This window comes from Pogoniulus pusillus, chromosome 23 (genome assembly GCF_015220805.1).
Source record: "Pogoniulus pusillus isolate bPogPus1 chromosome 23, bPogPus1.pri, whole genome shotgun sequence".
Lineage (NCBI taxonomy): Eukaryota > Metazoa > Chordata > Aves > Piciformes > Lybiidae > Pogoniulus > Pogoniulus pusillus.
Genome location: NC_087286.1, coordinates 19,733,987 through 19,760,910, shown reverse-complemented (window position 1 = coordinate 19,760,910; position 26,924 = coordinate 19,733,987). Strand labels below are relative to the sequence as shown.

The window sequence follows — 26,924 nt, the reverse complement described above, 5'->3', positions numbered from 1 at the left end:
TGAATGAGGCACTTAGTGCCATGGTCTGGTTGCTTGGCTAGGGCTGGGTACTAGGTTGGCCTGGATGAGCTTGGAGGTCTCTTCCAACCTGCTTGATTCTATGATTCTATGAAATGTTTTTGAATCAACCTTCTGGGGTGCCTTTGAAAATCCTTCTTTGTCTCTTGCTGCTGTTCAGGCTGCACTCAGTGCAGCAGATTAGGGAATTTATTCATGGTGGTTGTGAGATTAGAAAAGATAGGCAGTCACTGACAAAGGGTAGTTTAAAGAGACCAGATTTGTGATTAAAAATAACTCCACAGGTCTCTCCTTACAAACTAAATTATTGCCTCTAAATTTTGCCAAACAGCAGCTGCTGCTTCAGCTTTGGATCCAAAGTAAACTAGCACCCAGAAAATTAACCTCCCCTGTGTTCTCAGGACTTTCTCATTAATAGAATACTTCTGGACACACAAGCTTCAGTTTTTGTTATGTAAATGTATCTGGAGCACTTCTCCTTATCACTACAAATAGGATGAAAAGCTTATTATTACACAAGGATAGTCACTCGACTGATCTTGGCTGTTGAAATAATGTGACTCAAAACAGGGCACAGAAAGCTGTAAGGAGAAAAGGGCAGACCCCACTTTCAGCCCCGTAGCTCCAGCATCATATCACTAAAACTTCACATGGACATGATCACAGAAAGGGTAGCATTTCCAGAAGCTGTGAGCAAGAACACAAGAAGGACATGGAAATGCTGGAGCCAGTGCAGAGGAGGTCACCGAGATGCTGAAAGTGCTGCAGCAGCTCTGCTGTGAGGACAGGCTGAGAGAGTTGGGGCTGTGCAGCCTGGAGAAGAGAAAGGTTTGAGGAGACCTTGGAGTGGCCTTGCAGTATCTGAAGGGGGCTACAGCAAAGCTGGGGAGGGACTATTGACAAGGTCTTGTAATGACAGGGTGAGGAGGAATGGGATTGAACTGGCAGAGGGGAGATTCAAAGTGGATGTTAGGAAAGGGTTGTTTGCAGTGAGGGTGGTGAGACACTGGCACAGGTTGCCCAGGGAGGTTGTGGAGCACAGAAGCATTGAATTTGATCTTTGATCACATTGGGTGCTTCTGTACTCCACAACCTCCCTGGAGGTGTTCAAGGCCAGGTTGGACGAGGCTTTGAGTGACCTGTTCTAGTGGGAGGTGTCCCTGCCTATGGCAGGGGGTTGGAACTGGCTGAGCTTTGAGGTCCCTTCCAATCTAAACCATTCTGTGGTTCTGTGACACACAGGGGGACTTTCTTTGGAATAAATGTGGCTATATAAATTTCTTGGGGGAAACAGAATTAAAACTTAATAAAGAAGCAGGTTCCTTGCAGCATGCAGAGGCTTCAGAAGTGCATTCCAGCTGAGTTCCTGGGTTTTGCTTCATTTTGCCTTTTAGAGGCTAGGGACAATAAAAATCCAATTCAGTGCTGGATTGTGATGAGCATAGATAGTTACTTTAAAATGTTAAGGAAGTAAATATATTAAGACTGGGATTCAAATTGGGGGAATAACAGGGATTTAAAAGGCCTTAAAAAGTAAAATCAGAAATAGATGGATTCTGGTGTCTGTGCAGAAGCATAGGAAGCAGTCCCAGCCCTCAGGACTTTATCATCTCTAGTCTGATTCCCAGTCTCTTTTATTTATTTATTCTACATTGCTGAAATAGGAAAAACAACATATTTAGTGCCCTCTTCTGGAAATCTGCATCTTACTGTGCAGAGCACCCCAGTGGAGCTCCTGTACTCAGAAATGCAGATCTTCAGATGCAAACACTCTTCTCCTCAGCTGAGTTGCATGCCTGAATCCAAGGAGCACATCTCTGTGTTTACCCTGCACCAGTGCCTTAGAATTATAGAATCATAGAATCAGCCAGGTTGGAAGAGAGCTCCAAGCCCAGCCAGGCCAACCTAGCACCCAGCCCTATCCAGTCAACCAGACCATGGCACTAAGTGCCCCAGCCAGGCTTGGCTTCAACACCTCCGGCAAAAGCAACTCCACCACTTCCCTGAGCAGCCCATTCCAATGCCAATCACTCTCTCTGCCAACTACTTCCTCCTAACATCCAGCCTAGACCTGCCCTGGCACAACTTGAGACTGTGTCCCCTTGTTCTGTTGCTGCTTGCCTGGCAGCAGAGCCCAACCCCACCTGGCTACAACCTCCCTTCAGATAGCTGTAGACAGCAATGAGGTCTGCCCTGAGCCTCCTCTGCTGCAGGCTGCACACCCCCAGCTCCCTTTTATCTCTTTCACTGCCTACAGACGTCTGGTTTTGTCAGGGCTCTGTTAAAACCCAGAATTACCATTCCTCCTTGGGCAGCTAATGACCCAGATTTGAAAATGGCATCTTCTATTCTCTTTTCTTCTATTCTCTGCTCAAAATATAAAGCTCTTTCTTGAGAAAGGATGTGAATCACAGAGCTTTGGTCAGGCCTCTAAATGCCTCAGTATTCAGACTGTTACATGCAAGAGCAAGTGTCAGTACAACAGTGCTGGTGATGGTGATGCTCTGAAGGCTTGTGCAGGGAACATGAGATGCTGTGTTGGTTTGGGTGTTACCCTCCCCCCACACTTGAAAATCACCCAGACTGGACTCAGAGGCTGGTAATTACAGAGTGAAGCTTTATATTTACAGCCTAGCACAATATACAGGCAGGTATTTACAATATATCTACAGCTATAGACAAGTTGTCCTTTGCTGCAATCACTTGCTGGTGCTGCTGGTGCCAGTGGAGCACTGTGAGGGCCAGGTGGCTTGGGAGCAAAAGGAGGCTTTTGTAATTGCTTGGCAGGGCAGAGCTGTATTAGAGTGCAGCAGCAGTTGGCAGATTGGATTAACACTCTCCTAGGGGTGAGGTCTGGCACAGGAGCTGTATGTTAATACCTGTAGCCTAACTCGGATCTGAAGCTGCATTTGTAACAAAAAGAGCATTTGCTTTACCTCCACCATGTCATAAATCCTAAACCCAGCCTTGAAAGTCCCTTTTGGCATCAGCAGCAGCATAAGACTCTCCACAGTGTAATTTGGAAACAAGTCTTTTAATAAAGAATCATCATCATGGAACAACTGAGGTAGATAATCTCACACCCTGGTGAATGTTGCCATCACAGCTTATTTGTGCTTGTTCTGCAGGCTAGAGGAGACACTGTTTGCAAAAGAGTAACCTCTTGGCTTTGCTGGTTCAGAGACTTTGGGTTTGGTGGCTGGAAAATCAGCTTCTCATCCCAGCACTCCCCCTGTACGTTTGTGGGAGAGGTTTGCCTTTTAACCAGGCATGCTGCCTGCAGTGCATGACCCTATTGCAATAGACTTGAGCCTGAGCTACAAAAGCTTCTAAAATGCAAGTTCCTGTGGCATGAAAGTGCTTTTCCTTTCTGATGTCAGCTTGATGTCCTATTGCTGCTGCTGCAAGGAAGCCTGTCCAGTGTGGAGGACAGGGTATTCACAGCACTGCGTGGCTGGAGAGGACAAGCTGATTGAGAAAGGCTCCTACAGGCTCCTATTGCAATGATTTAATTCTTGGCAATGGAGCTTAAACTGTTAACAGACTTGAAAAACAGAATGATGCAAAGCATCTCCCTGGTGATGCTGTCTCTTATGGTTTTCAGCCCTCTGTCCCTTGTACATAGCATTTTATTTCTTTCTTTTAAATCAACTGCTCAGGTTTCTTTGTTGGTTCTGGAGGTGCTGATCCTTGGTTTCTTATGATAGTGGATAGCAGTGGAGCAGATGTGCTGGGGGCAGTATAGGCTGGATGTTAGGAGGAAGTTCTTCACAGAGAAAGTGATTTGCCAGTGGAATGGGCTGCCCAGGGAGGTGGTGGAGTCACTGTCCCTGGAGGTGTTCAAGAATAGACTGATTGAGGCACTTGGTGCTATGGTCTGGTTGACTGGATAGGGCTGGGTAATAGGGTTACACTGGATGATCTTGGAGGTCTCTTCCAACCTGCTTGATTCTATGATTCTATTAGCTCACAAAATAGTATCAGCACCCAAACCACATGGAGGGGTTGCTGTCAGTGGTCTCAAAGCCATTAGAGGCTTTGGAGTTTCCCAGGCTCTTTTCTCAGAAGCTGGGAGTCTATAGCATAGTCTCTGACCTGGTTCCTCTTGATCCCCAGCTCAGCAGAAGCCTTGCAGAGGGGCAGGCAGGATGCAATGCCATGGGCAGTCTTGGCACAATGTCTGGCTGGCTGTGCAGGCATTTAGAGCCTGTTCCTGGTGAACTCTAGGCAGTGGAGTTTCCAGGCAGTCCAGGATGCAATGAGGCAGCAGCAGCACTGTGCTACCTGCTCACCCCTTTTTAGCAATACAGACCGAGACTAATGGACCTTTGGGCATAGATTAGCCAATTAGAATGGCACTTTGCCAAGCTTGACCATAGTAGGTGAAGACAGGGCTTTTGTTTTCCTTTCCTGTGGTTGCTTCTCCTAATGCAGAAGGAGAGTGAGCAGAGGAACATGTCTGGGCAGGTCAGAGTCCTTAGATTCAGTGGCTCCAGGTTCTTTGTCCTCTTTCCCATGGTCACTTCTCCTACAGCAGAAGGGGGGAGAGCAGAAAAACATGGCTGGGCAAGCCAGAGCATGGATAAGTCCTTTTTTGGCCTGCCAGACAAGGTTGAACAAAACTTTGCCAAGAAGGTGATGGGCAGCTAGAGGAGTGAGCTGTTCATCCCTTTGGAGAGCCAGTTCTATATGTAATGGGAAAAGAAGGCTTTCTCTTCAGAAGAAGAGGAGGGTTCAAAGCCATTCATCAGTTTCCAGGTTGTGCAGCCCCAGCAAAAAGAATGGTGTTACAAAGAGCTTTGATCAAAGACAATTATGTTGAGTCATTAAGGGAACATTTAGTCTTTGATGTTGGCTTTCATGTGAAGCACAGAAAATTCTGCAAACAGGGACAGTGACCTGCTTTAATTCTCCATGGAACACATAAAGAAGAATGGCAGTGAGTTAGAATCATAGAATCATAGAATCAAGCAGGTTGGAAGAGACCTCCAAGATCATCCAGGCCAACCTATCCCCCAGCCCTACCCAGTCAAACAGACCATGGCACTAAGTGCCCCAGCCAGGCTTTTCCTGAACGCCTCCAGGGATGATGCCTCCACCACCTCCCTGAGCAACCCATTCCAATGCCAATCACTCTCTCTGCCAGGAACTTCCTCCTAACATCCAGCCTAGACCTCCCCTGGCACAACTTGAGACTGTGTCCCCTTGTTCTATTGGTGGTTACCTGGGAGAAGAGCCCAACCCCACCTGGCTACAACCTCCCTTCAGGTAGCTGTAGAGAGCAATGAGCTCTGCCCTGAGCCTCCTCTGCTGCAGGCTGCACACCCCCAGCTCCCTCAGCCTCTCCTCACAGGGCTGTGCTCCAGGCCCCTCCCCAGCCTTGCTGCCCTTCTCTGGACACCTTCCAGCACCTCCACATCTCTCCTGAATGGAGGAGCCCAGAACTGGACACAGCACTCAAGGTGTGGCCTGACCAGTACTGAGTACAGGGGAAGAAGTTTATTTTAGTCAGGTAATTCCCCTTTTCTGCACTGGAAGGTGTGTACTAGTGACATATCTAGCCTGCAGAGATAACCCAGTAGTTCCTTGGTGGTGACTGACTGGTAGAAGAACCAACACAACGGCATCATAGTGGCCTGGGCCATCCTTTACTGTGCAGAGTATCTGCATGTAGTAGGGAAAAACACAACTCTTGGCTAACATTTGCCTTCAGTTTGCCTTCTGAACCTGATTTCCCCCTCCCTTTGCTGCCATCCTCAGACATCAGGGTACCAGCTACCTGAGCCACTTGCCAATGCAGAGCAGTAGCCTCCCTGCGTTCTACTTCACTCTCTTTTCCCTCTTAATTTGTCAGCTTGAAAGCCTGGTTAAATATCACAGATATTAAAGGCCAAATGGCAAATCAGCTTTTACCTGCATGTTTTGGAGGAACAGCAGGAGCTGCCATGTAAGGGTGCCAGGATCATTGTGAGAGGTGGAATATGTAATTATATCAAATGTTTGGGCTTATCCAATCGATTTGACATTCGTGTGTGCTGCTGGGGATTTGTCTGCTCACAGCACAGCCAGGGGAGAGGGCTGTAAAAGTCACTTCCAGCACACAGCTTTTCAGAGCCTCTTCATGGGAAACCCTTTTAATGGATCTGGCAGTTCCTCTTCCACTGGCCACTTGTACTGTGTTTTTACTGCCTTACTATAGAGCATAGAATGGATTAGATTGCAAAGATAATTTGGGTCAGTTAAGGATCCTGATGGGATCTATTACTTGGAGATATATTTTATTGTCACAGAATAAAAAGTGATTCCTTTCACCCAGGTAACTGCTGAGGGGGTTATGATTAATTAGATTAAAATGTATTCCTGCTGCTTTCAGATGATCTGTGAGGTCTCTTCCAACACTGATGATACTGTGTGATACTGTGTGTGTGTGTGTGACTTCAGCCAACTGTTGCACAGCTTTATTTCCAATGACTCTTTAGTGTCCCCCAGGGATCAGTGCTGGGCCTGATCCTCTTCAATATCTTTATTGATGACCTGGACCAGGGGATTCAGTCCAGCATCAGTAAGTTTGCAGATGACACCAAGTTAGGAGCAGGTGTAGATCTGTGGGAGGGTAGGAGAGCACTGCAGAGGGACCTGGCCAGGCTGGATGGGTGGGCAGAGGCCAATGGCATGAGATTGAACAAGGCCAAGTGCAAGGTTCTACACTTTGGCCACAACAACCCCAAGCACCATTACAGGCTGGGGACAGAGTGGCTGAGAGCAGCCAGGCAGAGAGGGACCTGGAGGTGCTGGGAGAGAGGAGCTGAAGATGAGGCAGCAGTGCCCAGGTGGCCAAGAGAGCCAATGGCATCCTGGGCTGGATCAGGAGCAGTGTGGCCAGCAGGACAAGGGAGGTTCTTCTGCCCCTGTGCTCAGCACTGCTCAGGCCACACCTTGAGTGCTGTGTCCAGTTCTGGGCTCCTCAATTCAAGAGAGATGTTGAGGTGCTGGAAGGTGTCCAGAGAAGGGTAACAAGGCTGGTGAGGGTCCTGGAGCACAGCCCTGTGAGGAGAGGCTGAGGGAGCTGGGGGTGTGCAGCCTGCAGAAGAGGAGGCTCAGGGCAGAGCTCATTGCTGTCTGCAGCTCCCTGAAGGGAGGCTGTAGCCAGGTGGGGTTGGGCTCTTCTGCCAGGCAAGCAGCAACAGAACAAGGGGACACAGTCCCAAGTTGTGCTGGGGGAGGTACAGATTGGATGTTAGGAGGAAGTTGTTGGGAGAGAGAGTGATTGGCATTGGAATGGGCTGCCCAGGGAGGTGGTGGAGTCACTGTCCCTGGAGGTGTTGAAGCCAAGCCTGGCTGGGGCACTTAGTGCCATGGTCTGGTTGATTGGGTAGGGCTGGGTGCTAGGTTGCACTGGCTGAGCTTGGAGGTCTCTTCCAACCTGTTTCATTCTATGATTCTATGAGTGGACATTTTAATTCAGGAATACTGGGATGACTTTGGAGGGAATGTGTGACTCTTGAAAAAGAGGGCACTTAAATGCTAGGAATTTTATACTCAGCCTTGCATCTTTGCAGAGAAGTTTCTTTGTCCATTTCGGTTTTGTGGCTTGTAGGAACCACAGTTTGCTTTCTGTTGCAGAATTTGGGGAGGGGGGAGACAGATAATATCCTTTGCTACTGTACATGCTGCAGTGTTTGCATTTCTGCTGTCGTCTGGTTGGGTCCAGGACTGTTCTGCTGATTATAGAAAATGAGATCAGTGGCTCCACCACAAAGTGTTGTCATATAATTAGTCCTGTACTTATTATTTCATAAGTTTTAGAGAGATAATTGCCTTCCCAAGATTTAAGTGGAAACAGAGAGCTCTGTAGGTTTTCAGTGTAAACATGCACATGCTCCAGAGGATAATGTCAATTGAAATCAAGCCAGATCTGTGCTGTGACCTGGGATGAGAAGCCCAGTGGGAGAGTGTTTCTGGCACAGTGGGCTTAGTGTGGTGACTTTTACAGCACTCATGGGTTGCAGCTGACATGGGAGCTTTTGTGACACAATTTTGGCAGCACCTAGAACCCTTCAGAGCAGTCTCAAACCTGTTCTGACTGACATCGCTGGGACGGCTTGGCACACAGGTTGTACAGAGCAAAACGGTTGCCAAAAGCTCACCTACCTTCAAATATGCCTTTCTGCTCTGAGAGGAGCTGTGTGCTGCTGGGATCCAGCCAAAAATCAAGGCTAAGAGCATCAAATCACTGCAGTGGCTTTTGCCACACCCCTTGGATAGAGAAGGGGAGCGCAGAGAGTTGATACAGTTATTTTTGTTGGCTGAGGCTCAGAAACGGAGGTTAAATGAAATTAATACTAATTTTGAAGCACTGTCCAGGCTCTGAGGCTCAGCTTTGGATTTCAGAAGAGTGCTCATCTCCTTCCTGCACTTTTCCCTGCTGTGTGCTTTTCCTGCTGGCAGGCTAACAGCATAATTCAGCTTGACACCAGCAGAAATTTTAGTTGAGATGTTAAGCCAATGTAGTCATCTTCTCAACAAGTTGAAATAACTTCATCTGGTTTGTGTATCTAAGAGGACAGCAGCTGATTGATTTCTCAGACAGACATCAAGTGATGTTTCTCCTGGATGCCTGTCTGCTTAAGGGGGTTGCTTGCAGTGTGTTTTGCAAACAGGTTGGAACTAGTACTGATGAGCTGCATTTGCTCTTGTCCTTAACATCTGTAATAATAACTCTCTGCTCCTGAAGCCTTTGCTCATACAAGTAGTAGTTGTTTACATGAGCAAACCTACTGATTTTAAAGTTCCATTTCAGAAAGGATTGCTCCTGTAAATTAATACTGCCAGCTGCAAGCTTTTGTTGACCTCATGCTACAGACACAGCTGATGTGAGATAGCCCTCAAAAGATATAAGGTTGTTCTTATCATAGAATAGAATAGAATAGAATAGAATAGAATAGAATAGAATAGAATAGAATAGAATAGAATAGAATAGAATAGAATCACCCAGGTTGGAAGAGACCTCCAAGCTCATCCAGTCCAACCTAGCACCCAGCCCTAGCCAATCAACCAGATCATGGCACTAAGTGCCCCAGCCAGGCTTGGCTTCAACACCTCCAGGCACAGCGACTCCACCACCTCCCTGGGCAGCCCATTCCAATGCCAATCACTCTCTGCCAACAACTTCCTCCTAACATCCAGCCTAGACCTCCCCTGGCACAGCTTGAGACTGTGTCCCCTTCTTCCATTGCTGTTTACCTGGCAGAAGAGCCCAACCCCACCTGCCCACAGCCTCCATTGAGGTAGTTTTGGATGCCACTATGCAGGCTTGTCCTCAAAAGTGATGGACAGATGCTTACTTGTTTGTGATGCTGTGATGGTTTGGGAGTTACCTGCCCCCACACACAATGAAATCACCCAGACTAGACTCAGCCAGCTGGAAGTCAAGGAATGAAGCTTTCTATTCACAGCTTAGCACAATAGACAAGCAGAGAGTTACAATATACACAGCTACAGAGAGAAATGTGCAAGTTAAAGGTAATACAGAAACACAGCAGCCCTCCCAGAAACCAGAGTGCCCAGGAGGGGCTCCCAACCACCCTTCCACCTCCTTCCCACCCCTCTACCTTATCCCAGAGTCTGCCTTACAGTCAAGGCGAGTTTGGAGGATTGGCAAGGGAGGTTACAAGCAGAATTAGTTGAGTTAAACAGACACAAAAGCCCAAGGAGAAAAGCACAGACACTGACTCTGACAGATAGAGACCCTCACACTCTTATCTGTGTTTTGTGTTCTTGCTTTTAAACATCTCAGCCAGCCTAAGAGTGCAGCAGACACCAGCACTGTTTCCTTTTCACAGCCTAGAATCTAATTTCTCTCATTAAAATGTTCCAATTAGCCTCACACTGGCAGAGATGGTAGTGATGTGCTTGGGACAGCCACTTCTGAGGACAGTTCATGGTTTCTTGGCATAAGTGAAAAAGAAAAAAGAGGTACCTAAGAAAAACCATTTTGATCAGAAAAGCTTGATTGCTGCAGCAAGTATTCAAGGAGTTCTTCCTTTGCTGTCTGGACAGGATGCTGTGTAAGAGCTACTGGAGGGAAATGACTTAAAGATTTAAGCAGAAATCAAATGAAATGGTTATTAGGAGAGTTGCTTATTTAGTAACACACAGTAGCAGTGTAGAATTGCAGAAGTGAATGCCTGCATAGATGTGAATCAAGTCACTCATGTTGAGACTAAGATGATCAGAGGGCTGGAGCACCTCTCTTAAGACAGGCTGAAAGAATTTGGGCTGTTCAGCCTGCAAAAGAGAAGGCTTTGGGGAGAACTTACAGCTGCATTTCAAAAGCTGAAGGGGGAAGGCTGGGGAAGGACTGTTTGAAAGGTTTGTAGAGATAGGAGGAGGAGGAGCAGTGCTTTGACACTGGAGCAGGGTAGATTGAAGCTGACCATCAGGAGGAAGTGCTTTACAATGAGAGTGGTGAAATACTGCAACAGGCTGCCCGGGGATGGTGTTGATGCTCCATCCCTGGAGACATTCAAGATCAGACTTGGTGTGGCCCTGGGCAGCCTGATCTAGGTGGAGATGTTGTGGAGGGTTGGGCAAGATGACCTTTGAGAACCACTTCCAACCCAGTGCAATCTGTGAGGTATTTTGCCCTAATGCCATGACTTTTGTGTTGCTCAGCATTACTCACTTTGAGCAGCAACAGATCACTGTTAGGGGTTGCACTCAGTAGCAGAAAATCACCAACTCTTAAATTGCTGACCTTGACTCTGCTATCATTATTTACTACTTAGAAAACAAGCAATACACTCTCTCTTCTGTGATGACCTGCCATGCAAGCTGGCAAGCTCCTCCCCAAGGCCCAGAGAGTGCAAACTGATAAGAAGGTGCAACTTAGCAGGTCAAACAAATGTGAGGTCAGCTTTTCGCCCCAGGTCAATAAGATTTTATTTGCTGACTCCCAGAGGGCTTCAAACCCACCCTGAGATCACACAGCCTCACTCCCTCTTTCCTCTGTGTGGGAAGAAAGCAAGACACTGTGCATTATTTCCTTGTTTTGTCTAGCTGTAATGATGGAGACAGTCCCCAGCTGACCAAGGTGTCCTGGTTAATGATGGTTCTATATTTAGCCCTCGCAGAGCCCATGTGCCCCCAGTTTAATCAAAGACCTGGTAGTCATGGCAACGACAGAGAGCATCTGGATGTATATGATTTGCCAAACACTGCAATAAAGTGCAGGATGAAAAGAACCAGCAGCCTTAGGTGAATTCCTGCATTGCTCCTTTCCACAGCCACTATTTTAAGTGTTTATAAGAGCTCCAACTCCCTACCCATAAATGCTGGATTGTTTTTGCAGGGTTGGGGAAGAGCCTTCTTAATAGAGGTGAAAATTGCTAACCTCTTTCTCTGTCTTGTTTCTCCTTTGTGTTTTGTCTCTCACTTCCATTGTGCAGGTGTACCAGCACTCCTATACGGCGTACTACGTCCTCAGCAAAATACCTCACGGGTAAGCAGTTCTTCAATGCCTTCATTTGAAAGCTCTGCCATTAAGAATTCTGCAAAATAATGCCTATGGTGACAAATGGTTCCCTCCAACAGCCCTCTGCAGCTGCCTGACACTCGGCTGCAGTGTCTGCTGAGCTGTGTGTTGTAGCGGAGATGGCACAGTCTGCAAACTGAAGCGTTCGGCTTCCCTGCAGAGGCAGGCTACATGAATGGCATATTCCAGCTTTCAAGTTTTGGGCTAGAATATAGATATCATAGAATCATAGAATCAAGCAGGTTGGAAGAGACCTCCAAGAGCATCCAGTCCAACCTAGCACCCAGCCATAGACAATCAACCAGACCATGGCACTAAGTGCCCCAGACAGGCTTGGCTTCAACACCTCCAGGATTGGCAACTCCAACACTTCCCTGGGCAGCCCATTCCAATGCCAATCACTCTCTCTGGCAAAAGCTTCCTCCTAACATTCAGCCTGGACCTGCCCTGGCACAGCTTGAGACTGTGTCCCCTTGTTCTGTTGCTGCTTGCCTGGCAGAGGAGAACGACCCCACCTGGCTACAGCCTCCCTTCACTGCAAACAACCCTTTCCTAACACCTATTTTGGATGTCCCCTCTGCCAGTTCAAACCCATTCCTCCTCCTCCTGTCATTACAAGAGCTTATCAGTAGCCCCTCCCCAGCCTTCCTGTAGCCCTCTTCAGATACTGGAAGTCCACTCCAAGGTCTCCTCAAAACCTTCTCTTCTCCAGGCTGCAGAGCCCCAACTCTTGTAGCCTGTCTTCAGAGCAGAGCTGCTGCAGCCCTCTCAGCATCTTGGTGGCCTCCTCTGGACTGGCTCCAACACTTCCATGTCCTTCTTGTGCTGGGGGCTCCCAAACTGCAGACAGGACTGCAGGTGGGGTGTGAGGAGAGCAGAGCCAAGGGGCAGAATTAAACACCTCGTGTTTCAGAAACACTTCCACAGCACCATCAGAAATGCTGAAGTTGCACAGCAAAATCCCTTAAGTTCTTGTCAGTAACCACAGAGCTGAAAGCCAGGAAGCTGATGCTAGGTTTTGTGTTTTGATTATCATGCTGCTGCTCACTGTGCAGGAATGGTAGAAAGGGACAATGGAGTTATGCTCTGCCATGTCTGCAGAACACTACACATGGCTGGTTCGAAAAGATGTCATTTCAGTATCTGTTATGCTTCTGCACTAAGTTGTCATTTCTCTGTATCATGGCTAAATGAGTAGTCAGTGTTTTGGACCCTTGCAATAGCTGGCAAACCCTGCAAAGTCTGAGAGACTCTGCCTGGTTTATACACAGGGTGGCTGCTGGATCACCAGGTAACACTCTGGGAAGACTCCTCCAAGGTCCATTCTTCTGCTCAGAGCAATTTACTCAGAGCTCTATCCACTTGTGTTTTGGAGAACTGCAACAGCCTCACTTGTCCCACTGCTTAACTGTCCTTACAGGGAGAAAGCTTCTCCTTTCTGAGCCCCCCTTTTCCATCTGTATCTACTCTGTCTCACCCATAGCACCATATTATGCATTACTACATCTCTGCCTTAGGAAAACAGGTGGCCTGGAGTGACATGCTTCAGAACTCTTCAGTCTATTCACTTCCCTGCTTCAGTTTAATCTTCATTTTTTCTTTCCTTTTTTTTTTTTGGTGTGTTCCAGTAGCTTAGTGGATTAATTTAATTTCTTTAAACTCTGTCTTTCTGCAGTCTGTCTGAAATTAACTTGTGGGCTGAAAGGGTATTGAGCAGTAGGATGAACACGCAGCAGGAGCATATAAGCTCTGCACCTGCAGTATATGTGGCTAAGAGCAAAAGCACTAGATTGACAGCATAGCCCTTTTCCAGACAAAACAGGGGTGGAAAAAATAGAAGTATCATGCATAGTGTGGATTAGAACTGCTAAAAATTAACAGTACAATGATCCAGCCTGCTTTCTGCTACATGGCAGTCTAGCACTACTTTATCTCTGACAAGCAGCTTCTTGTTCCCCTCGGTGTTGCGCACTCGGCTGTGTTTCACCTCGCTTTGCATCTTTGGTTGAGCAGCATGCAGGCAGTTGGAGGTTGGATGTGTCAGAGGAAAAGTATCCAGTGTGTAAGGGGAAGGTGAGAGGGTGCTAGAAGGCTTTCAGGGGTGTCAGACATGAGTGTCCCCACAGCAGGGTATAGTGATGGGATAGGCGACCTCCGTCGGGAGGAGGGTTGGAGGCATTGCTGCGTTTCGTGTTGGGACAGGTGTGGTTTGCAGAGTGGTTTAGGCTGTAGGTACCTTAGAACCATAGAATCAACCAGGTTGGAAGAGACCTCCAAGCTCATCCAGTCCAACCTAGCACCCAGCCTCATCCAGTCAACCAGACCATGACACTAAGTGCCTCATCCAGGCTTTTCCTGAACACCTCCAGGGACGGTGACTCCACTGCCTCCCTGGGCACTGCAAACCATATTGTACAGTAACAGTTGCATTGATCTTTCAGGTGCTCATAGTGGTAGAAATGGTGGCACGTTGCCATTTCCCTGTGGGAATGGGGGCATTTATCATTCCTGTGGAGACTTGCATGTATCTTGGAGCAATGCACGAAGAGGGAGGTCAGACGTAGCAGATGTAGATATGATGTAACTGCTGGTCAAATGCATCAGCTGAAAAGTAGAGCCTTGCTTGGAGAAAGGGGTAAAGAATCTCTTCATCACAGGTTTCATATTTAACTGTGATGGTTTGGGAGTTACCTGCCCCCACACACTGTGAAATCACCCAGACTAGACTCAGCCAGCTGGAAGTCAAGGAATGAAGCTTTCTATTCACAGTTTAGCACAAGAGACAAGTAGTTATTTACAATGTATTACAAATATACACAACTCTATACAGAAATGTGCAAGCTAAAGGTAATACAGAAACACAGCAGCCCTCCCAAAAATCAGAGTGCCCAGGAGGGGCTCCCAACCACCCTTCCACCTCTTTTCCACCCCTCTACCTTTACCCAGAGTTTGCCTTGCAGTCAAGGATGATCTGCAGGGATTGGCAAGGGGGATTAGAAGCAGAATTAGTTGGGTTACACAGCCAAAGCCCAGGGAGAAAAGCACAGATGCTGACTCTGACAGATAGAGACTCTCACACTCTTATCCATGTTTGGGTTCTTTATACATCTCAGCAGCCTATGAGTGCAGCAGCCATCACCACTGTTTCCTTTTCCTAGCCTAGAATCTAATTTCTCTCATTAAAATATTCCAATTTGCCTCAAACTAGCACATTAACACAGGAATGTTGCTCTGATGGATGTGTGTAAAGGAAGACAGTTGAGGACAGGACCAAGCAGACTGACACATCACAATGCTCAGTTCAGCTTGATGTCCTTTGGTGACAACATTTGGAACCCACAGGCAGCATTCCTAGGCTCCATTTGGTGATAACATGAGTCACAAAAGCCTCAGGCACTGAACAACAACAACCCCTTTGCCATTTCTAAAAGCTGGTTTTGTGTATTAGTCCTCTTCTGCAAGTAGACACCAGCTTTGTATTCCCATTGCTCTGTGTGGTGTACCTCCAAATTAGCATCATAGAATCATAGAATCAACCAGGTTAGAAGAGACCTCCAAGATCATCCAGTCCAGCCTATCCCCCAGCCCTAGCCAGTCAACCAGACCATGGCACTGAGTGCCTCATCCAGGCTTTTCTTGGAGACCTCCAGGGATGGTGACTCCACCACCTCCTTGGGCAGCCCATTCCAATGCCAATCACTCTCTCTGTGAAGAACTTCCTCCTAACATCCAGCCCCTCCCCTGCTGCTCATTTCACACCTCTGCAGGCAGGCTGGGACAATGTGACTGTGCCTGTGCTCTGTCAACCCTGTTCCTCATCTTCTGTCTCATCAGGAAGGCCAGAGAGGTTTTAGACTTTGTACCCAGGCATGCCCTTGCTGCACCCCTGCTGAGGCTAATTAATAGGGAAGCAGTTAATCAGACCTGTGACATCACTTCTTAAATGAAGTGACATTCATCTAGCAGCAGAAATTGCATTTTAAAGCAATGTCTAATTACTTCTGCCACGTTCCACAGGCTGACCACATTCAGGCTGTGTCTGAAGGAAAAGGGGAGGGCTTGTACCAGCATTTTCCAGCTTTCATTCCAAGCTCTCTCTGACAAGCCAGTTTGGGCACATCCTTAGGACATGCATTCACAAGCTGAGTTCTGTACAGAACACAGACTGCAGTAGCTCTGCATGGGAGCTGTGGAAGTCAACTCCCCGCCTAGGAAACAGCAGCACGATTTGGCTCGCCATAGGGCAACTAATATCTGCCAACCACATAGACTCAAAGGATCTTATTTAAAACTGAAAGCAAGCCTGAGGTAGAAGAAAGATTTAATTAACTGCACAGATTTAATTTCTCTCTCTCTTTTTTTTTTTCCCCCTTCTTTTTTTCCCATCCTGCTTACAGCCTCTTGGGAAACCTGGGGTAGAAACTTCCCCTGGGTTTGCTGCCTTCTATTCCGAGTGGCCTGTGGGTTTTGGTTTTCACAGGGAGAGCTGGCTGAGGTCTGCAGGTTTTTTACTGGGCTGAGGCTGATAGTGAAGTTATGTTCAGTTCAGCTCCCCTGCCTGTCTCCCAGTCTTTCCCTGCCGCTCACCCGAAAATGAGATGCTGGCCCTGGGTGCCATCTAGTGGAGCAAACCTCTGCGCTGGCTGCTCATGCTGCCTGCTAGATCATCTCCATCCGCTCCCATCTGCTCTCCTCCGAACGCTGCTGCCTTTCAGATCTACCTGCAGGTAAACGCTTACAGCTGCCTGCATTATAAATGCTGTGCAAGGCTCCTCTCAGATCCCCGCAGCTGCATTTGCCGCACTGTAATTGCAGCTCATCACTCAGAGCTTCTGCAGGTCTGCATGCATGGGACAGGGAGCGAGGTGCTGGGGAGAAGTGCAACACAAATACCATATGCAGTTATGTCCTGGTATTATTTTTCCTGACTTTGGAAAAGAAAAGGTTATCAGCAACCTGTTGCTGAAATCCAGCTGCCAGAAATTGGTTTATTCCTTCCTGATTACTTTACTGAGTCAAATATGGATGCTCTTAGTCAGATCCTTTACTGAAGCAAGGTGGACAAGCTCAGTTGTCCAGGGCTTCCATGCTCAGACATGACTGGCCAGGATTCTGTCTCTAACCTTGTTGCAGGATTTCACCTTAGGCTTGAGGTGAGGAGAAAGTTCTTCACTGAGAGAGTCATTGGACACTGGAATGGGCTGCCCAGGGAGGTGGTGGAGTCGCTGTCCCTGGAGCTGTTCAAGGCAGGATTGGACGTGGCACTTGGTGCCATGGTCTGGCCTTGAGCTCTGTGGTAAAGGGTTGGACTTGATGATCTATGAGGTCTCTTCCAGCCTTGGTGATACTGTGATACTGTGATTCACCAGTGTTAAGGTCATGTCATACCAGTGCATGCTGCTGGGCCACTGGTTTGACCTGGCACTTCAGGTCCTAAGCAAGAGGTAATTTTGGATTGATACCCAAGGGTGTACCTCTGTCTGTGAGCTTTTGCTGGGGGCAGTAGAAACGTTACCACAGTTGACTATTGTGTCCCCAGAAGGAAGCCCAGCATAAAATGTACATTTCTACATTTCCTTTGTCCTCTTCATGCTCCTCCAGTCTGATATGAGCCAGCTCCCCCTGAGCACAGCTCCATGACAGAGCTTAGTAATGACCCACTCATTTCAACCCTCTAAGCCCAGATTTAGCACATCCAGCTGGGAAATGTCAATGGGGGCTGCCTGGGGAGGTGGTGGAGTCGTCATCCCTGGGGCAGTTCAAGGCAAGGTTGGATGTGGCACTTGGTGCCATGGTCTAGCCTTGGGCACTGTGGTAAAGGGTTGGACTTGATGATCTGTGAGGTCTCTTCCAACCTTGGTGATACTGTGATACTGTGATACTGTGAAATGTGCTTCTAGAGATCAGTGAGAACACCAGCAGTTCTTCCACTGGTTTTGTGTGGGAAGGAGGGAATTGTACACAGAATCCTTATTTCTTTCCAGATGTGTGTATGGTATAGCCAAAGGAGCATGGTAAGTAGATCACAGGAGCAACCATGGGCCTGAGTTCAGCTCTTGCCTACCCTGCTGAGGGTCTGTAAAATACTGCATGCATCCCCCTGAGCTCCCAGTAACTTCAAGAGACATCCCATGAGTGGAGTGAGTGCAAACCACGTAGTGGAGATACACAGAAGGGGTAGCAGGGGAAGGAACTGAGTCTGTGCTTCACTGTGAGTGAATTTTCAAAGTGATGGCTGTAGATCTCTCTGTGGAGCTCTCACTAATGCTGCTGTCTCCTCCTTTTATACAAACTACTGGCAGGAAAGAGGTTGAAGGTAATTAAAGACAACTTAATCAGACTTGAGCATACCCTATTGTGTAACATTTTACAAGGCAGTGAGGTTCTCCTCACACCTGCTCCCATTCCTGTGGTCACAGCAAAAGGAAAATGTGTTTCTTGATTTCAAATCATGGGGAAAAAAAAAACTTCAGACAGCTGGATCTGTTTGACCAAGACTATGCAGTTTTACTCTGTCCCATGCCTCAGTGTCCCCCTTGGCAAAGCAAGGAGACAAACTACAAGAGGAGGGATGTGGAGATGCTGGAGTGTGTCCAGAGCAGGGCCAGGAGGATGCTCAGAGGGCTGCAGCAGCTCTGCTGTGAGCACAGACTGAAAGAGTTGGGGCTGTGCAGGCTGCATAAGAGGAGGCTCCCAGGTGACCTTCTTGTGGCCTTCCAGCATCTGAGAAGGACCTACAAAAAAGCTGGGGAGGGACTTTTGAGGCTGTCAGGGAGTGCCAGGACTGGGGGGAATGGAGCCAAGCTGGAGGTGGGGAGAGTCAGGCTGGATGTGAGGAGGAAGTTGTTGAGCATGAGAGTGGTGAGAGGCTGGAATGGGTTGCCCAGGGAGGTGGCTGAGGCCCCATGGCTGGAGGTGTTTGAGGCCAGGCTGGCTGAGGCTGTGTGCAGCCTGCTCTAGGGTAGGGTGTCCCTGGGCATGGCAGGGGGGTTGGAACTGGCTGCTCCTTGTGGTCTTCCTTGTAAATACTGCTCACCTGACAGAGGTGCTAAGTGCTAGTTACTGTAGAGTGATGCACAGTTTTGCTCTTTAATAACATCTATAAACTTGCACTAGAGCCCACTTGTTATTTTAAGAGGAAAAGTTACTGTAATTAAGAGAGTCTGTTTTCAGCTGGAGGAGCTGAATATTTCCCCCAACAATGCTATGCAGAGGATGAAGTGAAGCCATTTGAGAAGAGATATAAAACCAAACAACAATGTGAAATCCACTAAGTAGAAAAATGTGTTCTGCACTTTGTGAGGAATCTTCTGTTGCTACGTCTCCCTCATTTCCAATTATCATTCCATAGTTTCTGTCATCTTTTTGAGCTGGTTTATATAGTTAAGGCATCTCAGCTGCACCGTGTGGTGGCTTTCATGCCCACCTATAAACAACAACCTCTTCATGATGTCATTTGATTGTGTTTTGAGAACAGAAGGCTGGCCCTTGGGACAGTTGAACTTCATGCCCACCTATAAACAACAACCTCTTCATGATGTCATTTGATTGTGTTTTGAGAACAGAAGGCTGGCCCTTGGGACAGTTGAACTTGATAGCTTCACTGTGCAGCCTGACCTTACATTCTCTGAAGTGGACAGGGACCTTTGTTTGAGTTTGCTGGCATTTGGTTCAAGTCCTGCTGGAGCTGTTTGCCTTCTTGCATCTTGATCTATTTCTCTGAATTAAGCCCTCAGTAAGTCACTGGAACAGTGCTTAAATCACATACCAGCTCGCTGCTCATGAATACATTTTGTACCAGAAGGAGCCAGCTTAGTATTAAGCAAAGCTGTTATTTGAGCATCACTCAGTTTCAAGCCATGGCAGGTTGAAAGCAGCTCACCCTCAGAAGGCAATTCAGGCAGGACTCTTGGCTGTGCTGGTGGGAGGAAATCGACCTCAGCAGCTCCACACCTTATCATTTCCCCAGAGGATTTGCCATTTGCTCACCCATGTTGGTCACACTGGAGTGTATTTTATGTCAAATACTCCTGTCCTGTGTAGGCAAAGCAATTCTTACCACATGCTTCCCTCTTCCAGAAGCCAGTTGTGATGTGGGTGGACACCTTAGAAACCAGGTATAATGATAATAATAATGAATAGTCCCCCGAGGGGAGGATTTGGTATTAAGAATTAGAGTAATGACTGCTGAGACTTGAGTAATTAATAGTTAGATGCAGATGTTAGCAGTTTAGCAGAGAAAAGCCCAGCAACCAACCTTCTTATTGTGACTGAAAAGGTCAAGAGATTAGCTCTCATCAGGAAAAAAGGGGAAAGAAGAAAGGTCTGAAGCAAACTCTCCTGTAGTGTTTCTCTGAGGCAGCATCTCCTGGAGTGGAGGCAGAGCTCCTATTACATTCTGTTAGTGAATAAAATATGCTTGGCTGGTGAGAAACCTTCCTGGATTTGGAAGTGTTTGTGAGCCTCAGTGCTAATGACCCTCTTCTGTGGTCAGCCCCCAAGCCATAGGCACTGCATCAGGGTACACTCACATCCCAGTGCTGAGCACCACCAAAACCTGTCGTCTTATCATGGGGGCTCTTCTTCTTCATACCTAACAAGGCTGAGTTCGTACACAGGGCCATGGCAAGGCCACTCCAAGGTCTCCTCAAAGTCTTCTCTTCTCCAGGCTGCACAGCCCCAGCTCTTGTAGCCTGTCCTCACAGCAGAGCTGCTGCAGCCCTCTGAGCATCTTGGTGGCCTCCTCTGCACTGGCTCCAACACTTCCATGTCCTGCTTGTGCTGGGGGCTCCAGAAGTGCCCCCAGGACTGCAGGTGGGGTGTGAGGAGAGCAGAGCCAAGGGGCAGAATCCCCTCCCTTGCCCTGCTGCCCACACTGCTCTGGCTGCAGCCCAGCACAGGGTTGCTGTCTGGGCTGCACTCACACTGCAGGCTCCTGTTGAGCTTTTCATCACCCCAGACTCCCAAGTCCCTCTCCTCAGGGCTGCTCTCAGCCTTTTGCCACCCAGCCTGTACCTGTGCTCAGGATTGCACTGGCCCAGGTGCAGGACTTTACACTTGGCCTTGTTGAATGCCATGAGGTTGGCCTGGGCACAGCTCTGCAGTCTGTGCAGGTCCCTCTGGATGGATCCCTGCCCTCTAGCAGTCGACTGTGCCACACAGCTTGGTGCCATCTGCACACTTGCTGAGAGTGCACTGATTGCTCTGTCCATGTCACTGACAAAGATGTTACACAGCTCTGGTGCCAGCACTGACCCCTGAGGGAGCCACTTGGCACTGGTCTGCAGGTGGACATTGTGCCCTTGATCACCACTCTCTGCCTGCCACCATCCAGCCAGCTCCTTACCCAGCAGTGCTCCACCCAGCAAGTCCATGTTTTTCCAGTGTGGTGAATCCATCCAAGGATCATTGTTTTTAAGACCTTGCAAGGTAATTCTTAAAGATCTCAGTGATTATGCTGCTGTTTCTCTTCCCCCTGTATTTCTTTGCCCACATTTTGGGCAGCTGATCTTTGGGTAGATGTGATGCTGAGTAGCCTTCTTGACAGCGTTCAAGCCTTTATGTTTTTGCTTTTCCATGCCTCTGTTGTGGATAAATAGACTTGAAGCACTGATAAATCCTCCAGCTTTGAGAATGCTCTGAGCTCAAAGCTGGCTGAGAAACTTCTTTAGAGTAAGAGGAAAATTACATGAGTAAGAGGAAATTACTTTTAGGTGGTGGTGTTTATCACCCCAGCGCTATCACCTCTCACTGTCTCTTTAGGGGACAAAATATGACTCCAGGACCAAAGGTCCTTTATGAAACATGCAGTAAAGCTTCCCCCTGTTGTTTGTGATTTAGAGGGGTCACATGAGCAACACGATAATGTCATCATTTTTTAAGCCATGCTAGCAGTTATCTGAGGACCATTTCCACTGTTTGCTTACTCAGGGAAAACTTAGAGGTGTTGATCAATGCCTTGGAGTTCTCCAGCCAGCAATGCCCTGACTCCTAGTCAGCTTGGCTGGGGGCCTCCTGCAAGGATCATAGAGTCAAGCAGGTTGGAAGAGATCTCCAAGCTCATCCAGTCCAACCTAGCACCCAGCCCTAGACAATCAACCAGACCATGGCACTAAGTGCCTCATCCAGGCTTTTCTTGAACACCTCCAAGGATGGTGCCTCCACCACCTCCCTGGGCAGCCCATTCCAGTGCCAATCACTCTCTCTGCCAACAACTTCCTCCTAACATCCAGCCTAGACCTCCCCTGGCACAACTTGAGATTGTGTCCCCTTCTTCTGTTGCTGGCTGTCTGGCAGCAGAGCCCAATGCCAGCTGGCTACAGCCTCCCTTCAGGTAGTTGTATTTTCATTCTCTCCACCAAATGGTTCATGCTCCCAACTTAGGAGCGAGACAGGTAACAATCCGGATGGAGGAGTGAGATAAAGAGACCTAAAGTGAGCCCTGAGCTGCTGTTGTCATCTTGAAGCAGACTGAATTGCAAAATGAGGGGCAAATGTTTTAGATTCCTTTGCTTTCTGTCTTTTCTGCTCTAAATCCATCGAATGCATTCATCTTGGGCAGAATGCTGGGTGAGCTCACTGCTTCTGAAGAGCAGCTGAGTATCTGATGATGGGAAGTTTATACATTTCAGCTGCTTGCATTACCTCTCTCTACTTTTGTTCATTGAAGAGCACTGTAAGTGAAATATGTGTATGTGTGCATCAGTATTTCACAGCCTAGTGGAGCCTACAGGTGGAAGACCTTTTGCCATCTCGTTAACCACGTCTCTGGAAATTCCAGGAGGGTTCTTTCAGTTGCCTCTCCTGGCAGTCTGATTTCTTGATTAGCTGTCCTGACAAGCCTTTGATTCTCAGTTCTAGTATATTCTGTCTCACTGTGAGTCTCTGCAGGCCTGTGTATCTCCTGGGAAGCAATTTTCTTAATGGCACCTGTCTCCTCCTCTCCTTGGTGAATACTGAAGTAGACAAGTCAGTTAATTGTTTAAGAGTCTGGGTTTGCTTCCCAGGCCAATGCCTTCTTCCTAGAAATCTTCACCTTTCTACAAGTACCTGAAGGGAGGCTGTAGCCAGCTGGGCTTGGGCTCTGCTGCCAGGCAGCCAGAAGCAGAAGAAGGGGACAGAGCCTCAAGTTGTGCCAGGAGAGGTCTAGGCTGGATGTTAGGACGAAATTGTTGGCAGAGAGAGTGATTGGCATTGGAATGGGCTGCCCAGGGAGGTGGTGGAGTTTCCATCCCTGGAGGTGTTGAAGCCAAGCCTGGCTGGGGCACTTAGTGCCATGGTCTGGTTGGTTGGCCAGGGCTGGGTGCTAGGTTGGGCTGGATGAGCTTGGAGGTCTCTTCCAACCTGGTTGATTCTATGATTCTATGATTGTATGGTCTGGTTGATTGGTTAGGGCTGGGTGCTTGGTTGCACTGGATGATCTTAGAGGTCTCTTCCAACCTGGTTGATTCTATGATTCTATGACTTCACTGCAAATTGTTGCATTTCTGCCTACTTTGGCAGCATGTGCAAAGAATTTGCATACAAATCCCTATTGTTCTGCATTTAAAATGAAAAGTAAGGGTTATTAAAACCCAAGAGCAGCCTGCACCTTACCCCAGACTTTGCTTTTTTGGTTTTTCTGTTTCAGACTTTTTCAATCTGGAATTGCAAAGTCTTTTTCTTGAAGGCAAAGAAGTCTCTTTCTCAGTAACAGTGCAAAACTGCAACTGGTTTTTTTTTTAGGTTGCTTTTGAAATGCTTAATAGAGAGCAGTTTGTCATGTTTGTGCTGAAGGGAGACTCAGTGCCATGAAGTCTCTGAGGGAAACTGTGCTTTGTAATAGGAGAAAATATGAGAAGAGCAAACATAGAGATGAACAAGTTTCAGCCCAAACAACACAGTCTCTTTAAAACTAATTCCTCATTAAGAAGAGTATTTTTTTAAGGTCAAAACCAGGCAATTTGATGTGATTGCTTAGTTTAGGAATCATAGAATCACAGAATCAGTCAGGGTTGGAAGGGACCACAAGGAGCAGCCAGTTCCAACCCCCCTGCCATGCCCAGGGACACCCTACCCTAGAGCAGGCTGCACACAGCCTCAGCCAGCCTGGCCTTAAACACCTCCAGCCATGAGGCCTCAACCACCTCCCAGGGCAACCCATTCCAGCCTCTCACCACTCTCCTGCTCAACAACTTCCTCCTCACATCCACTCTGACTCTCCCCACCTCCAGCTTTGCTCCATTACTCCCACTCCTGGCACTCCCTGACAGCCTACAAAGTTCCTCCCTGGATTTTTTGTAGCCTCTTTCAGATGCTGGGAGGCCACAAGGAGGTCACCTGGGAGCCTCCTCTGCTCCAGCCTGCACAGCCCCAACTCTTTCAGGCTGTGCTCACAGCAGAGCTGCTGCAGCCCTCTGAGCATCCTCCTGGCCCTGCTCTGGACACTCTCCAGCATCTCCACAGCCCTCTTGTCCCATGGGCTCCAGAGCTGGACGCAGTACTCTAGGAGGGGTCTCAGCAGAGTGGAGCAGAGGGGGAGAATCCCCTCCCTGGCCCTGCTGGCCACACTTCTCCTGATGCAGCTCAGGCTCTGCTTGGCTTTCTGAGCTGCAAGTGCACACTGCTGGCTCATGTTGAGCTTCTCATCCAGCAGCACCCCCAAGTCCCTCTCCTCAGGGCTGCTCTCCAGCCACTCACTCCCCAGCCTGGATTTGTGCTTGGGATTGCCTCGACTCATATGCAGGACACTTGAACCTTATAAGGTTGGTTTGTGCCCACCTCTCCAGCCTGTCCAGGTGCTGGATCCCTGCCCTCCAGCCTGGCTGCTGCACCACACAGCTTGGTGTCATCAGCAAACTCGCTGAGGCTGCACTCAGTGCCACTGTCCATGGCACCCACAAATAGCATCAGTTCAGCATCAGTTTGTTTTATTAAGCTCCCTGTACTCTCTGAGCTGAATAACAAAACCAAACTATTTGGCAGACAGCACACTAATTGCACTCAGGAATTTTCCTTATCCAGACGTTTTGATGGGAGACATTTTGGCAGAAAGCTTCACCTAAGCGAGCAACTTTCACAATCAGCAATTTCAGGACCATTGTGCTGAAATCACACCCGTGTCTGGGACAATGTAACAGCCTCTGGTCCAAACAATGGCATCTTAATGTGCAACAGTTTAGGTAGCACCTGCTCCATCCCCTGTCTGGCTGAGAAAAAACCAATTAGAATGTCCTTCTTTCCCAGGCTTTAAAGTCAGTTCTGTAAGAGGCAAGAGAAGGGGCACAGCCTTTTAAATAAGGCATTGCCATTTCTTTGATAATGAAGATTTAGGTGCTTTCCTGTAAGGAAATAGTGAGCCTAGCTCTTCATGCAGACCAATCACAGGAGATATACAGGCTGTCTCCACATCAGCCCATTGCCAAGCCAGCATCTTGCACAAATGAGCTCACAAGGGGAAGGCTCAGATCCAGAGAAGCCTTCATTATGAGGGTCTGTGAGGAGCAGTGGCTCTTTGGAGAAGCTGAGCTGACCCATAATATTGACTGATTTCAGCAAAAAAACAGAGGAATTTTAAGCAGGCTGTTTGGGGGGAAAAGCAAGGATGTAGCTCTGGAGGATAAGCTGCAGCTTATCTGCTGTAACAAACCTCCCAGAAGGAACTGATCAGCATGAGACTGCATTCATGCAGCGCTTGGAAAGTGGATGAGTGCTCTTGGGATAGGGATATGTGTTGGTCTGACTGCTTTAAGTGACTTTTAGCATGTAGAGCTAAAGGTCCAGAGTAGTGTGAGAGCATTGGGAATGTGTTTTGACAGCTGCTCTCCAAACAGGTTTTCCCTTCCTACCGTGGAGGGACAATACAGACTACACATGATTCAGTATGAATCCCACTGGAGACCTTTACTGTTGGTTAAGACCTTGTTTCTATAGTCTAGAGCACAGAGCACACACCTACACATGAGCATAATCTAGGAGAGTACAGCCCAGGCTTGTACATACATCACGCCCTGGTTTTCCCCGCAGCCAGGTGTCTCTCTGTCCTTCCTTCCCCATAGGAGGCATCCTGAAGCTGTGGTAATGAATCATAGAGTCATAGAATCATAGAATGGCTTGAGTTGCAAGGGACCTCAATGATCATCTAGTTCCAACCCTCTGCCATAGGCAGGGACACTCAAGGCCTCATCCAACCTGGCCTTGAACACCTCCAGGGAGGCAGCAGCCACAACCTCCCTGGGCAACCTGTGCCAGTGTCTCACCACCCTCACTGCAAACAACCCTTTCCTAACAGCTACTTTGAGTCTACTCCCCTCTGCCACTTTAAACCCATTCCTCCTCATCCTGTCATCACAAGACCTTGTCAATTGTCCCTCCACAGCCTTCCTAGAGCCCCCTTCAGATACTGGAAGGCCACTCCAAGGTCTCCTCAAAGCCTTCTCTTCTCCAGGCTGCACAGCCCCAACTCTCTCAGCCTGTCCTCATAGCAGAGCTGCTGCAGCCCTCTCAGCATCTTGGTGGCCTCCTCTGCACTGGCTCCAACAGTTCCATGTCCTGCTTGTGCTGGGGGCTCCCAAACTGCACACACTACCCCAGGTGGGGAAGGTCAAATGCTTATAGACTGCTTGCTGTTCTTCTGACTTGTATTGCATTCCCACACCTTCCCATGGCAGGAGACTGAAACTAGGTGATCCTAAAGATCCCTTCCACCCCAAACCATTCTGTGACTCTTTGATCTAGTTTTACTCCACAGGCAGCAGCTGCACATGAAATTTTGCTTGTAGTGCCAAAAGCTCTTTGTGCACTCTGCAGTATGTTCAGGCTTGAAGGCCTCAACAAGCAGCTCTTGCTCCACATTCTTAATGGATCCTGTCTGCATCAAACCTGTCATCTTGGGCACTTTAATTTTACTTGGCTCCACAGATCTCTTTTCAGGGGGGCTGGCAGATGTTATGGGCTCTGTGCACTGATTCACACCCTCTAGCAGGGGAGCAGAAGTTCCTGTTCCAACTGTAGGAGTTACAGAAAGGCACTGGTGTCCTTCTCCAGGGTCTGCTCTGATTCCAGCCAGCCTTTGAACAGGATTTCACAGGAAAAGGTAGGGCTTTTTCCCCTCAGAATGGCTGCACAGAATCAATTTCTAAAGATCCCTCTTGCTGCTGTCTCTGGACTTGCTGCAACAGCCTCAGTGCAGCAGGAATGTACTGTCTACAACTACCTGAAGGGGCATTGTAGCCAGGTGGGGGTTGGCCTCTTCTCCCAGGTAACCAGCAACAGAACAAGGGGACACAGTCTCAAGTTGTGCCAGGGGAGGTATAGGCTGGATGTTAGGAAGAAGTTCTTCACAGAGAGAGTGATTGGCATTGGAATGGGCTGCCCAGGGAGGTGGTGGAGGCAC

At 48.2% G+C, this 26,924-nt stretch overlaps 1 protein-coding gene across 6 annotated transcripts in view; it reads left to right on the top strand.

Moving 5' to 3' along the window:
• Positions 1 to 26,924, top strand: part of DPP6 (dipeptidyl peptidase like 6) — a 547,256-nt gene that overhangs the window by 398,726 nt on the left and 121,606 nt on the right. For all 6 annotated transcript variants that reach the window (XM_064162829.1, XM_064162831.1, XM_064162828.1 and 3 more), the window contains one exon: positions 11,466 to 11,518. In XM_064162829.1, coding sequence (XP_064018899.1) covers positions 11,466 to 11,518 — 53 coding nt within the window. The remainder of the gene's footprint in view (positions 1 to 11,465; positions 11,519 to 26,924) is intronic.